At 41.1% G+C, this 14,687-nt stretch overlaps 1 protein-coding gene across 1 annotated transcript in view; it reads right to left on the bottom strand.

Annotated features, from left to right (window-relative positions):
• The window catches only part of LOC109475159, a 28,519-nt gene extending 16,675 nt beyond the window's left edge, over positions 1-11,844 (bottom strand). The window contains 13 exon segments of the mRNA XM_019775692.1: positions 579-757; positions 1,239-1,329; positions 2,261-2,401; positions 2,901-2,956; positions 3,221-3,370; positions 4,186-4,317; positions 4,702-4,826; positions 5,468-5,603; positions 6,077-6,337; positions 6,768-7,040; positions 8,646-8,811; positions 9,228-9,412; positions 11,754-11,844. Coding sequence (XP_019631251.1) covers positions 579-757; positions 1,239-1,329; positions 2,261-2,401; positions 2,901-2,956; positions 3,221-3,370; positions 4,186-4,317; positions 4,702-4,826; positions 5,468-5,603; positions 6,077-6,337; positions 6,768-7,040; positions 8,646-8,811; positions 9,228-9,412; positions 11,754-11,844 — 1,986 coding nt within the window.
• Positions 11,845-14,687: the final 2,843 nt, after the last annotated feature.

The following is a 14,687-nucleotide window of genomic DNA, read 5'->3' as shown; positions in this document are numbered from 1 at the left end:
TGCTATCAGGTTAGAAAATGTACATTGTCAAGGTTAGCAAGATTAGGTTAAGAGATTATCAACAAGGCTATGAGTATTGTTCTAATTTTACAAACTGATGTACAAAATTACTAAATACACTGGTGGACATACCAACTGCTAAGTACCTAATACCAGCTCAGTAAAAAGAACAAGAAACAGTCATGCCTTCAAGTACCAGAGTTATCAACCAAGGATTGAGGTGTTCAAAATCTCATTTTTTTCCTAGAACTATCATATAGTGGAATTCGTTGTCACCAAGTACAGCAGGGGCCATTTATCATTAGATAGCTTTAAAGAAGGTTTAGAGTTAGATGTTCAAGGGTTAGGTGTATCAAGTAGTTCGGTGTAATGTAGCCAGCTGCCGCTGCGCCACATGCCTGCAAAGTGTGTTATGCTGAAGGGATGTTACCGATATACCGGCTAATATACAGATACAGAAGGTTAGCAATGGAGTTTAACAACTTGAAGGCAATATTGTTAGCAATATATATTAGGTAATATTTTTCTCATTTCCCCAGCAACTGATTTGATATCTTATAATAAGAAATAGTCCTCACCATGTCTTCTTTCTCCTTCTGCTTCTCTTTGAGCATCTTCAGCTGCTGCTTGGGCGAAAGGTCAGCGGAGTTCACGTCAATCAAGTCACTTTCCAGGATGTTTGAGCTAGCAGTAGTCACAATCGGTGGCTGTTGCTCCGGTAGCTTGTCGATGACTGCTGTAGCTGATTGTGTCAGGGCTGAATGTAGATAATCGGGGAACAAAATTAACATTAAAAAATTATATAAATCTGAGAAGTGCTATTATATAATAATGAATAATAGTGCATGAAGAGTATTACACATGTAGCTCATTTTTGTGGAGAGTTGAATATCACATCCAAATAGATACAACTTACATTTTGTACAAATCTATTTTTTTCTTACAGACAGTCTTACAGAGATCATTCAGTATATGAAACACTTGCTATCTATTGATTCTTAACTATTTGTATCTTCACAAAGCAACAAAGTACCATTTTTCAAACAAGATACAACATTTAATCTTAAGATAACTATCTTTTTTCTTACAGAGATCATTCAGTACATATATGAAACACTTTGAAGTTATTGATACCAAAAAAGAATGCAAACATTCCTGGACAATTCTTGTAAAGTTCTGGGACTCCAACCAGAAAATGCAAGAATTGAAATCAAGTACACATTATTAGCAATTCTTACCATTGGCTATATTAGCCATGTCTGTTACTGACGCACTCTGGGCTCCTCTTGAAGCACCAGCCAGTTTGTCTATCAGTGCTGAAGCATCCTTCTGCATAGGGAAAATATTGTACATTCTTCTTTTATTGCTGTCGTCACTAGAGGGCATGCCTATAAGTACCAGATACAAAAATCAACTTCTTCCCTGCAAGAACAACCCAAATTTGGAACAAACTGTCACCAGCCACAGTAAACAGCAGCTCAGTAAATGCATTCAAGACCAAGTTGGCTATAGAATGGAAGGACCACCCTGATAGATATGGATAATAATTATGTCTTCTCCTACTGAATGCCCAAACGAAGACGGCCTCATTACCCAGTAGGGTACCTAATGGCCTGGATTCAGGTGAATATTCAGGTGAATATTATGATATACAAAATGTAATATCAAAATGCAGAGAGTTTAGGCTAAGCGTGTTCCAATTGAGTCACTGAGAGAATTTGGGAGAGGATCAAATTTCATAATTATTGCATTCTGAACTATATATGACCCCACACCTCACTTGACTCAGCTCCCCTTTCACTACCAATGATATATTCACTCGCTCGCTCACTCACTCACTAACTCACTCACTCACTCACTCACTCACACACTCACTTATTCACTCACTCACTCACCCACTCACCCACTCACTCACTCACCCACTCACTCACTAACTCACTCACTCACTCACTCACACACTCACACACCCACCCACCCACTCATGATCACTCACTCACTCACTCACTCACTCACTCACTCACTCACTCACTCACTCACTCACTCACTCACTCACTCACTCACTCACTCACTCACTCACTATCTGGTCTAATGTCTGTTGTTTCCTGACTTTAGACCATTAAACATGCTTGCACAGCAATACTGAGGCTTGATGGCAGCCCACCAGTTGCCTCTGTCTTGTGAGTTGATGTCATGTCACTAGCAATGATAAAAAAGTTTGTAGAATAAAACTACTTGTCAAGAGTGTTGTGAAGTAGCGTACCATTGCTGATAGTGACATGGACGACTTGGCACTGCCACTGATTGTGAGGACATCATTGATGCAGTTCATGGCAGACAGGATGTCCTCTAGTTTTGCTGATTCCAGCTGCTCTTCATCAATCCCTTGTAGAATATGCTGGAGCTGTGCAGAAATATTACAAACTTAAAGGCGAGGTCCAATACTTTCCATTTTGGGGCTGGTTTGGGGTCAGAGTCACTACTACTGTCTGTCTGTTGCTCAAAACGGAAGGATTGCACAGCCGATCCCGGTCCAGAAGCAGCCGCCATTGTTCACGCTAGTAGCAGAAATTAACCAGTTACGTCACAGTTACAGTCGCTGCGCCACCTAGCGGACAATCGGGCGTTAGCCGAGGAACATGCGAGCACGTCAGATATAACCACAAATATGTGCGGGGTTGGCAGACACCAATAAATCACCATTTACAAATAGGACTTTGGGTAGAAAGGCCCCAAAATTGAAAGTATTGGACCTTGCCTTTAAAGCTGTATGGAGTTTCAAATCTGCCATCACAATGAACTTCCATTCGAATGTTGCGGACGTATTTGCATGTATTTTTCAATTATATTAAGGATAGAATCAGGATCATTACTTGTGTAGAGTCTTGTTGGAAAGACTTTACCTTTTCGTCAGGACTTTCAGTTGTTTTGGCTGGAAATGTGCTGTATGTCGTTTTATCTGAAAGTCAAGTTTATAATAATCATCATGACATTATGTTGTGAACATCTATTAGCCTAAGGTAAATACTACTAGTATGCTGTAACTATTAGGTAAATACTACATTCCCCTTACTAAGAGAAGGGTCCAATATACACGAGAGTTAGTGAATGCAAGTATCATATATAAAATTCAGTAAAGGATTCTCTTGTCTAGCTGAGATAAAATTTACAGCAGCTATACCTATCATGTAGAGTTAATAGTAAATGTTGATTTGTATATCACCTAGGGGCCTTTCCTCCTTGCTGGTACTGTAGACTGTAGTGGTTTGTCGGTCTGTTGTTCTGACTCCATTGTCTGTTGTTCTGACTCCATTGTCTGTTGTTCTGACTCCATTGTCTGTTGTTCGCTGCACTGTTGTTTCAGTGGAGGTTGCTATGACAGATGAAAATTGAATTTTGATGACTATGTATATTAGTTTTAATGTATTTATAGCACAAACATTGCGTTGTACCTGTACCTGTATCTGTATATGAATAGCTGGTAACATTATAACCACCCTTCGGTGTAACAAACAGGCATACGGCATGCCAGCAGCAGGTTATTATATCATACTGATCTCTAAACAGATCTTATGGTAGCCTGGGTGCCATCCTATTAAGGAGCGAGTATGGAAGCCCCAGCATACACATAGGATGGCACCCAGGCTAATCTTAATGTTGCTGCAATACAGCATAAACTTAGCAACACAGCAGTACTACCCAATATGACAGGCTGTATATAATTTGCCACCCAATTGGGTACTAGACACTGCCTGACATACCCTGTATTAGATACTGTCTTGCCTATTTGATACTAGTACTGTATTAAAAGATCCGGTACTAATAAGGCCAAGGGACGTCCCAGGAAGACATGGATAGAGAGTGCATGTGAAAGACACCCTGTATATAGTATACAGCATATTCTTAACATAAGAGTCAGAAAAATAATAAAATCATTGTTGTTATACATGTAGTACTTTTCTTTAGAAATGAAACATAATTAGCTTTTCCTGACATTCTACTTATTTTATCATATATGGTGCACCCAAAAAAAGTGCACCTATTCACAAAAATAAATTTTGAGCCCTGTAAAGTAAAGTTAAGTAAGTAAAAGATCTGCTTGAAGATTTACACCTACATTGTAACCTTCTCACATCTTATATACTGTAAGCAAGCGTTGTTGGAAGCTATCTAGTGAGGGAAGATTACCTGTTGTACGTTTGGTGGTGGACTGGAAAGATGTGGAAGTGACTGTGGTGTCTCTCCATGTAACACTTGTATGGGCCTCAGTAGTAGCACGGGTTGATGTCGTGGGGTGATCAACGGGTAACGGTAGCGGCCCTTTGCACAGAAACAGGATACTTCAGTCATTCACATGTGAATCAGTAATGGACATGGTTTGGAATGAAATGAAAAGTGAGAGATATTGTGTGTGTGTGTGTGTGTTTGTGAGTGAGTGAGTGAGTGTGTCAGTGAGTCAGTGTGCATGTATAAGAGTGTGTAGATGTATGTGTGCATGTGTGTGTATGTGTGTGTCAGTGAGTAAGTCAGTGTGCATGCGTATGTGTGTATGTGCTTGTCAGTGTGTGTGTGTGTGTGTTTGTGTGTGCATGCATTTGTGTGTGTGTGTGAGTGAGTGTGCATTTGTTTGTGTGTGCGTGCATGCATGTGAGCAGGTACATGTAATTGAAACTTCTTCCTTTACAAAGTCTGTGCATCCCGTACCTGTTTGTTTTGAGCAGGTAATTTCCACGCTTCGGCCATGCTCACCGACAGCTGCCATCTTTATGATGTAATGAGTCTCAGGCAGAAGTTCTGTGATGTTGTAGGATGTTTCAGACCCATCCACACTGAAACAAGAATGTCAAAATTTCAGTATCCCTGACTTGTATAACATTAAACAAATGTTATTCTACTGCAGAATCCATAATTTTCAGTCGTATTTTGTGTTTTTAGTCAGGTGACTGACTGTGCTGTACAGTGCTGACAAACTGTCATGACTCTCAGAGTATTTTGCTAATTGCTTATTGTTTATTTGGATTTTCCACAAAGTGAAAGGGAAGGGAATACAGGTGCATATGCACCTTAACAAGTTCCCCTTCCCCATACAAATACACACAACAACATAGTCAAAGTCAGCAATATATAAAAATACACAAAACAGATGATGAATTAGTTAAGTTAAGCATACTTGATTAAAGTAATTAAAAGAATTTGTCTTTCTGCACAAAGCATTACGAGCCTCTCTCCAAACATCAGAGTTACTTTTAAGTCCTGGCAACATGCAATAAGAACATATAGCATAACCAATTATATAATTACGTACATTGTAAGGCAGTAAGAGAGTACTTCCACCACTTGAACCTACATAACATCAACCCACATAGAGGCAAGTGGCAGGCTGCCATCAAGTCTCAGTAGTCAGCAGTGCAAGCACGTCTTAACCTTGGAAGACCTTGGATAAACCGGATAGTGATTGTGAGTGAGTTACCTGAACAATTCTTCGCCGAATGTCTGTGAAACCGTGACCTCGTATGACACCACCCTGGCCAGGGGAGCCTTCCATTCCAGGACCATCCACGTCGCAGACCAGCTATTGACCTCCACAGCTGACGGTGGGTCAGTGTCTAAAAGTAAAAAATACATAATGTCAACCCATGAAAGATTGTGATAGCCGCACTATGTGGCCTCTGATTCCATTATAAGTAAACGGAAGAAATCTGAGATTTTGGACTTGTTTGGGGTTTCCATATTACTGTAAAGGGGATTGTATGATGTAATCTAATTGGTATAACAATTGTACTAAATATAAATCAACAGTTACTGTCAAAATTACCCCCCACTCTCTAGCAAACCTGTTTTCATCCTGGAATCCAAACATATTAACATCCCCCGAAGCCAGCTCTGCCCAACAATACTTCTGTCCAGGAAGTAAAATCAATTTCCCGAAATGATAAGAAATTGCAGGAGCTGGAAGTTATAAATCACCAACCGGGGACATAAATTATGCATTCCTCTCTTAGACTAGTGTTTGGTGACATGTCAAGCAGTCACCCGATTAAATTTCACAAATTCCTGGAGATGTGGTCCCATCACTAACCTGTAATGACACTTGTGGTGACAGCGACGCTCCTCCCAACCCGGCTAACGGCCACCAAGGCGATGTCGTACCGCGTCCCGGGGATCAGACCTGTCAACTCACAGCTGTGTGCGTCTCCTGGACAGGTCACGGATGTACTTTTTCCACCGCCGGTGTAGCTAATGGAGTACTGGACGATCACACCTTTCGGAGGCAGCCACGAGATGACAACTGAGTCAATTGTCCTGTCTTCAACATCCAACACAGAAGGAGGTTCCGTTTCTGAAAATATACATAGTAAACACACATGAACATGTGAATACAGCCTCCAGTTTAATTCTGGACCCCTTCCAGTTTAATTTCAGAACAATTCCCATATCTCAGCAACCTTAAATCTAGATGGGCTAATATTGTAAACTACCTGTAGGTAAAAATGATGTAAAAAAATCCACAAGGGGTCCTTGATGGCTACCACGTATTTCTTACATCATTTTCACTTTACGATATACATGTAACTTACAAGGCCATTTAGATGAAATATGGGAATTAAAGCGGAAGGGGTTAGTCCAGAATTAAACTGGAGGCTGTTACAGTGTAATCTATGTGTGTATTAACATATTATGAATCATAGTATGCAAGTAACTTATAGAACATTCAATTTGTTAATTTACACTTTAAAGAAAAATATTAACGAAAAAAAGGTTCACAGTACCTGTTACAGCAGTGACTTGGACTTCCGGTCCTTCGATGTACGTGTAGATAGTTGTTGCCGATATGATGTACTCTGTGGCTGGTACCAGGTCCTTGAATGTTACTTCCGTCTTGCTGATCGAGAGGTAATGAGTGAAAAGGTCATCAGGTGACTCCCATTCCATTATCCACACTCTGTAGCCGATAGCGATGGGGCTGGTGGCTGCTGTCCACGAAGCTTTGACTGTTGTACCAGTGATTGTCGTTACTCGTAAATCCTCAGGGGACGGCATCGCTGTTTTGAAAAGACATATTACAGTGAAACTGTGTGAGGGACATAGCCTCTACCAGGCACCGCGGATCTCTGGAAAAATAGAAGAAATTGGCCAAAATAAAAGAATAATAATAAATACAGTAAATGTAACAGTGAGACTGAGTGAGGGGCATAGCCTCTACCAGGCACCGCCGATCGCTGGAAAAATAGAAGAAATTGGCCAAAATAAAAGAATAATATACAGTAAATATAACAGTGAAACTGAGTGAGGGACATAGCCTCTACCAGGCACCGCCGATCGCTGGAAAAATAGAAGAAATTGGCCAAAAATCATTTCAGTTGAACATCAATAAAGATACCCAAGGCAAGTTATAATCAAGTATCAACCTACTGTTGGAATAAGAGTTTTATAAACATTTTCCATAAATTATGCACATGGGGTCCTGATTTGATTTTGTGAAGTTATGTTTTATGATGTTCACTTTGAACATCATTAAATGCCAAATGCCACAACTTCAAGTATGTCACAAGTTTAAGTACATGTAGCCCTGACCTCCTTTGTAGGCAATGCAGGTGAAGTTGGCAGTTTTTTTTGGGTGGGTGAGGGGGCACTGATTTTTCTCCCCTCAGTGGGATGGGCGTTGTTTGGGGGGGGGGGCGTCTGATTTTTCACCCCTCTGTGGGATGGGCGTTGTTTGGGGGGGGTCGTCTGATTTTTCTTCCCCTCAGTGGGATGGGCGTTGTTTGGGGGGGGGGCACTTGCTAGGCTATTTTCTACCATATCTTGATCGCACATGGTTCAAATAGAAGGAATGCTGCCCTCCTATCTTACATTGTAGCGTAGCATGAATCTCAATTTTTACATGGTCATGTTCACATTGTGCTCCCATTTGTTCAAACCGAGTTTGAAGCGAATCCATCCATCCAAAGCTGTTTCAATTGAAGTTGACATTATTTACTTCCATCTTCTTAGCGAATGACCTGGTCCACTTACTTCTGTCTTTTTAGCAATTATGACCAGTATTCCCTAAAAATGTCGGCCCTCACAGAGCAGAGGCCACCAAGTCCACCACAACAAGGACATTCAAATAGGTGTACCCTGAATTTCTGCAAAGTTTCCATGCTTTTCAGGCCAAAGCTTGACGTTTCTGACTTAGACAGAAGAGATGCTGCTGTTGTGAGCACCCTAGAAGTGGTCCATGTGGCCTTTGCACTGAGCAATTACTCTGTCATCAGCGTGCAAAATACCTGATTGCCCAGTTGCCCAAGGCAACCAAATTTTACTTGGGGCAACCTTTTTTTGAACCTAAGTAGCCCAGTGTGCTACTTGAATTTTAAGAATCTCCCCCCCAAATCATGCCCACTTGCCTTGCACCACTTGGCCTGCTCCGTCAGATGCTTTTTAATTTTAGGTATTAATAGCTATTACTAGTATCAGTTAACTAAAGGCTGTTAGAAATATTGTCAAAGGCTTATGTATGTAACATAGTAACTTATCGGTGGGGCAACCTAAAATTCTGATGGGCAATCTAATTTTTGCCGTAGGTTGTCCAGTGGGGCAACCTGGTTCAAAAAAGTATTTTGTACATTCAAGGTCATTTAAAAAAAATCTGTCATGATCCTTACCAACAATCCAGTTGGCGGAGAAACCCATGCCACTGCTGCTGAAGTCTGAGCAGAACTTGACAAACATGACGTTACTGGTGGACTGTACGGGTTCTGGGACGTTGTTGGCACAGTAAGAATTACTGGCACCAAGAACTGGATCATTCTCATCATCTCCATCTCGAATCTAAACAAAAAAAAAACAGAATTAGTACATTACAAATCATTTCAGTTGAACATCAATTAAGTATCTGGAAAATTATCAGTATTTTCAGGGACCACAGAAAGTGCATAATAAAACAAAATGGAACAAAATAATTGTGTTACAAATTTTGTTTTCTTTCATTCCATTTCCTTTCATTTTGCACTTTCTGTGCAGTCACTGACAGTGGTATTTTCAAGTGGAAGATTTTTTTATGGTTTTAAATTCTCACAACTAATGTTGCTTTAGTGTGAATAAAATTGTATGAAAAAATAATAGAAGTAGTGTAACTTGATACTGGTACAGTATGAATACTTAGTGAGGTATTTTGGACCTGTATCTAATCAATTTTTACAGTACAGTACCAGTAGACAGTACCGGTACACAGCTCTAGTACCTACCAAGACGTAGTCGTAGATACAGTTGCTGTGAGCTTCCACAAAGAAATTGGGGTCAAAGTTGAGTGACACATGGTAGCCAGGGTCCACATTGATGGTCCACTCACACTCTAGGTTGTGTGGATAGTTCTGGGGGTAGTTTGGACTCATGAGGGTACCAGAGTTACCATGGAGAATTCCTCCACAGCCTAAGAAAAACAAACAAAAAACTAAAACTACTGAAATTATAGTAAACTAGAGTTCAGAGATCCCATATCTTCGTCAAGGATCATTCGTTGTTTGACACGATTGTCTAGTATGTTTATATATTTTAGGAGTTATTGCTTTTAGTTAAAGACAGTTACATGCTTTAATAGACCAACCGTGTATGGTGAAAAACATCTGTCCCACCATGATATATGGCCATTAGGTCGTTGACCTAAAGGGAAAACATCTACCACAACCAAACAGCTGTCCCACCCTGTTCAATTCATAAACTTCCATCCACAGATACCCTGGGTACCAAACTAGTATCGGGCCGTTAGCCGTTTTCCTTCGGCAGCCAAGAGCCCTGCGCCCGCCTATCTAAATTACCGCTAGGGGGAGTTGAGCCCGAGGGGTTTGTCCGGCTCTACAACTACTGGAGGGCGGCCAAGCCCCCCCCCCCGGGCTAGACTCCCCCGTCGCGGTAATTTAGACCGGCGGGCGAAGGGCTCTTGCCGCCCGAAAGACGAGTTCTAGCATCCAGGCCAATCCACAGATAAACAAGTTATCCTTCTAACAAAAAAAAAAACAAACACGGAAAATGCCCCCTGCAGTGAAGTTTTTTGATTTAAGGTACTGTTACTTAAAGTTAAAAAAATGATTGTTACCAAAATTCTGCTTACTGTAAATTGTAATAAGAGAAGATGTGATGAAAGGCAAGAATCAGAACAGGACGAGATTTATTGCTGTTTTCGTTTGTTGATAAACTATGTCCCTTTATTCTATTTGCATCCTATTGTATTTCCACTGTTAGTATATTCCAAATCTATGCATCTTATTTAGTCTTCTTCGGCCCTTCATGTATTTTATAGCGCATTTGCAATAAATTTAGGTCTCCAGTGGACATCAACCATAAAGATTACTTGGTCTGGCCTTAAAATTTAGGGAATGACCTGAGCCTGAGGCATGTCCAACATTTCCTCCCCCCACAGCTGTTACAGGACTGCCCCTAGACACGGCCTATATTGTACTCTACTATCTACTAATTGATTCCAGATGGGAGGGCCAGCTGTCCCCATGCAGAGTTAGGTGGGGGAAAATCATTATATATCTAACATAAAAGGTCCACTACAGCAACATAGGGACCCCCCACGAGGCCCGTTTTCGAACTTGATCTTGGCCTATACAATAGTAGTTTGATTACCAAAAATCATGAACATCTATTAAAATGTACTCGAGTTATTTTGTTAACAAGCAACAAACACAAAAAGTGCGCTAACGTGACGTACGGACCCCCCACAAAGCCCAAACTTGCACTTGGCGTCAGTCTTAACAACGGTAATCTGCCTGCCAAAAATCACGGACGTCGAATCATGCCTTCCAGAGTTATATCGATAAATCCGCAGTCACCCGCACTCCGGCGAGACAAATCCATAATCTTCTTGACGAAGATAATTATTGAAATTAGGTCTTTGATTTGAAGAATGAAAATCTTCCACCAGATACCTAAGCCAATTTAATTAGAAGTACACCAGTTGAGGGGTCATGTGAACATAACGGTTTCAAACCAAGGACCTTAATTGACATTTACATGTCCTGGTCTTTAATTTGCAAACATAACTATTCCTTTAGATACCCAAGGCAAGTTATAATCGAGTATCAACCTACTGTTGGAATAAGAGTTTTATAAACATTTTCCATAAATTATGCACATGGGGTCCTGATTTGAATAAGTTATGTTTTATGATGTTCAGTTTGAACATCATTAAATGCCAAATGCCACCCGACAACTTCAAGTATGTCACAAGTTTAAGTACATGTAGCCCTGACCTCCTTTGTAGGCAATGCAGGTGAAGATGGCAGTTTTTTTTGGGTGGGTGAGGGGGCGCTGATTTTTCTCCCCTCAGTGGGATGGGCGCTGTTTGGGGGGGGGGCACTTACTAGGCTATTTTCTACCATATCTTGATCGCACATGGTTCAAATAGAAGGAATGCTGCCCTCCTATCAAGCACTCGTTGGCATCTACACACTCAGAAAAAATCTGAGCTAATATTTCTATGTAGAAAATGTATCCAAACTAATTTCTACCAAATAGAAGTTGTGTACTTATGTTTCCTCTGTGATGATGTATTTTATCATTACGCTATTATTTAAACAATCATGCATATTCATGCCTAGAAAGTTTGTACTTTAGAACTCCAGTCAGAAGCTGTGAGGAAGGTTCCTGACAGATACCAAAACATCAGCCATATGGTGAGAAATCCTGGTTGTGTAAAAGAAAACTCCTGTATCCTATTGCGGCTAGTATTGAGTGCAAAGAGCCATTTGAAACTTACCGTTACACACTCTCCAGTGCGCCCCGCTCCCAGGCGTCCCCCATACGCTTACGCTCGCCTTGCCGCATGTGTAACCAGTTGAACAGGGCCAAGTGTCGCATGCGTGTCTGAACAGGTACTCTCTCTGGTTTGAGAAATAACAAACAGTTTACAGACGTCACAATCCAGTAATTTCTATGGTGTGGCTTGTAACAACTACATCGAGCATGAGTAACCGTATTTAGGTGCAATGAGGACTATTTCAAACGTTTCGCTTTAAGTTAAACTGGTGATAAGAAGTGATGAAATTGTTTGGAGTTGTGATTGACTGATGTCTACATATTATATAGCCTAGAGATACATGCACGTTTTCTCTAAATGGCATCTGTTTGTTGAACTTCTAAAATGAGTAAAAACAGGGCACAATTATTTGTTGAATTTTGAACGCCTTACCGACCCTTCGTAGCTCAAGACCTCGTCAACTTCTTCGAAGGAACAACCTTCAATATAACACTCGCGATATAACGACCTTTTTCGTCTTGATGGCATCTCAAGAAAATCGTTTGCTTCCTTCTCGGTCCGGAAGGGTGACGAGGCACCATTGGCACCAGGCTGGTCGTTTGCGCCTGAACTGTGGAAGAGTATATCAGAAAAATCAACACAGAGTGTTTGGCAGCAATCTAAAGATTCTTTTCTCTAGCAAAAAACGGATTAATACGTTTTGAGATAACATCTGGAACCACCATGAAATGCTCCAGGAATTTTGTTTAAAATTCGTATTTTTAGCGTTAGGGTAAGATAATACCAGGGTGCAGCTAATAGCAGTATTTTGACTTATGAACACTACCAAGTGTTCTTAACACTTAAAACAGCAGCACCGGTATGATATTTCTTACTCTACAGTTGTAACTATATGAAGGTTCCTAATTTTAAATGTCATAAACAAAAGAATGGTATTTAAACTTACCACAAAGCCAAGTGAATTGTCAGCAAGAATATGCCCAGGCAGCACAGCGGCAAGGGCCGGGTAGTTTGTAACAATCCCATGTCTTTCTGTGTATGTGAAAACAAATGTCTTTAGTATTACAGGTCCTATACATGTCTTTTGTGCTGATCTTTAAAACATTTTACAGACATTTGAAACTTATCCATCCATAATTCGGCCACCTGTAAGAAAAGAAAAACAGGCAATCAATACCACAGGGCACAATGCAGCTGTAACGTGACACAAGAGCCTGCGGTCGACCCTTATATTACTGATGATCGGTTCTGTTTCAGTCTGCGGAAAACCCTGACAAAAAAAACAACTGCACGAGAGATGCGACTGCGGTTTAACTTACCAAAAAGCAGTTACTCAAGCAACTGGATATGATTTTGGAAACGTCAGTCGTTTGAGCTAGTATCCACTATCTTTCGTCAGTGACTGAGATACCAGAGGAGAAATGCAAGTTTAACATGTACCACAAGTTACACTATCTAGCCTCTATGTAAGTGGTATGTACCACATGTGCCACAAGTTACACTAGCTAGCCTCTATGTAAGTGGTATGTACCACATGTACCACAAGTTACACTATCTAGCCTCTATGTAAGTGGTATGTTACTTACAAGTTTTCTGCTGTTTGTAAGGAGAACCAGCCGTAGGTTTCCGTGCGGAACCAACAGCCAGGGCTCTTTAACTGATAACAGATCGCCCCTTTGGCTTCGTTTTCAACATATGGAGATTAACGTAATGTAAAAAGTGGTATCAGTGGTGTCTTCCCACCTTAGCAACCTTGTCTGCCTCGTGAAAGCAAAGATATGCATATGACACTCGACAGACACAATAAAGGATCGACAGGGATAAAGTTAAGTTCTGCATAGGACGATGCCCGTCTCCGTTTACCCTGGAAGCCAGAGTACGCGGGTCGCGGCCGGTTTGATCGGCCCGCCAAGCACACGATCCAGCCGGCCAGAGAAGGTTAGCGCCCCCGCAGTGGGTCTTTTTGGGGAGAACTAACTGTCTTGCTTGCTGTGTTTTTCATTGTTCATGAGGTGTCTGTCAGAACGTCTTTAGCAAAAAAACTGTGAAAACTCGCATGCATATAAAAAGCACTGCACAAAGCCAGGGCAATTTAGAGGGCGAGACGCAATTAATTAACGGACATATGCTAATATCTTTATAAGTACACATTGTGCTAAACAAAAGACTGTCTCCTAGGGATGTCTGTACCTGACGTGCATGTGACGAGACTATGGATATAAAATGTCTATCTTGGGTTATTTCGATGTTGATTTTCGATAAAATGTTAACTTAATGTTCTTCCAACTGGCCTTTGTTCAGCAATGTCTAAATCATATATAATGTCCGCTAGCCGTTTTATAGACATGTACAGTTTGCATTATAATTGTTTACTCCAGTCGCATGCAACCTTTGTACAAGGAGGGGTGGATTTTGTGAGTCTCTAACTATACATGACCACACCCAGTGTTGTGAAGACATCAAAGGTGGTTGCCATGGTTAAAAAACAACAATTGCAGCCAGAATTGATATGCAATGTACCGGAAGGTTGCATAGTCGAAAAGGCCTCTGATGAAATAGAAAATTAAATTCTTTTTCCTTTGTTGCCTAAGCTTTGTGGTGTCCATTAGGTAAATTAAACCCGCCCATTTCTAATTTTCTAGGATTAAGTGCGTATTATGAAATGTTTAATAATTCAGTCATCGTGCAGCGTAGTGAATAGAACTTTTGGCGCTCAACACCGGGCCCCCTTAAGTGCCCCAACAGGGGCTATATGGGGGTGTAGCCGGGGCTCACATAACACCTCAGATCCCCGGCAAAAATGAAGATGAAGAGGAGCAGAGGGGCATGTCCGAACATGTGCACCGACGTTGTGCCCTTGGGAAAGGCACTTTACACGTTTTCCCCCTCAATTAGAGGGACAAGTCTACAACAGCAGTTGTCCTCAGCTGGTGGACGAGAGCAG

The sequence above is a fragment of the Branchiostoma belcheri genome, unplaced genomic scaffold (genome assembly GCF_001625305.1).
Source record: "Branchiostoma belcheri isolate BF01 breed outbred unplaced genomic scaffold, Haploidv18h27 scaffold33, whole genome shotgun sequence".
In the NCBI taxonomy this organism is placed as follows: domain Eukaryota; kingdom Metazoa; phylum Chordata; class Leptocardii; order Amphioxiformes; family Branchiostomatidae; genus Branchiostoma; species Branchiostoma belcheri.
Note: the sequence above shows the minus strand (reverse complement) of the source record. Positions and strands in the feature narration are given on the sequence as shown.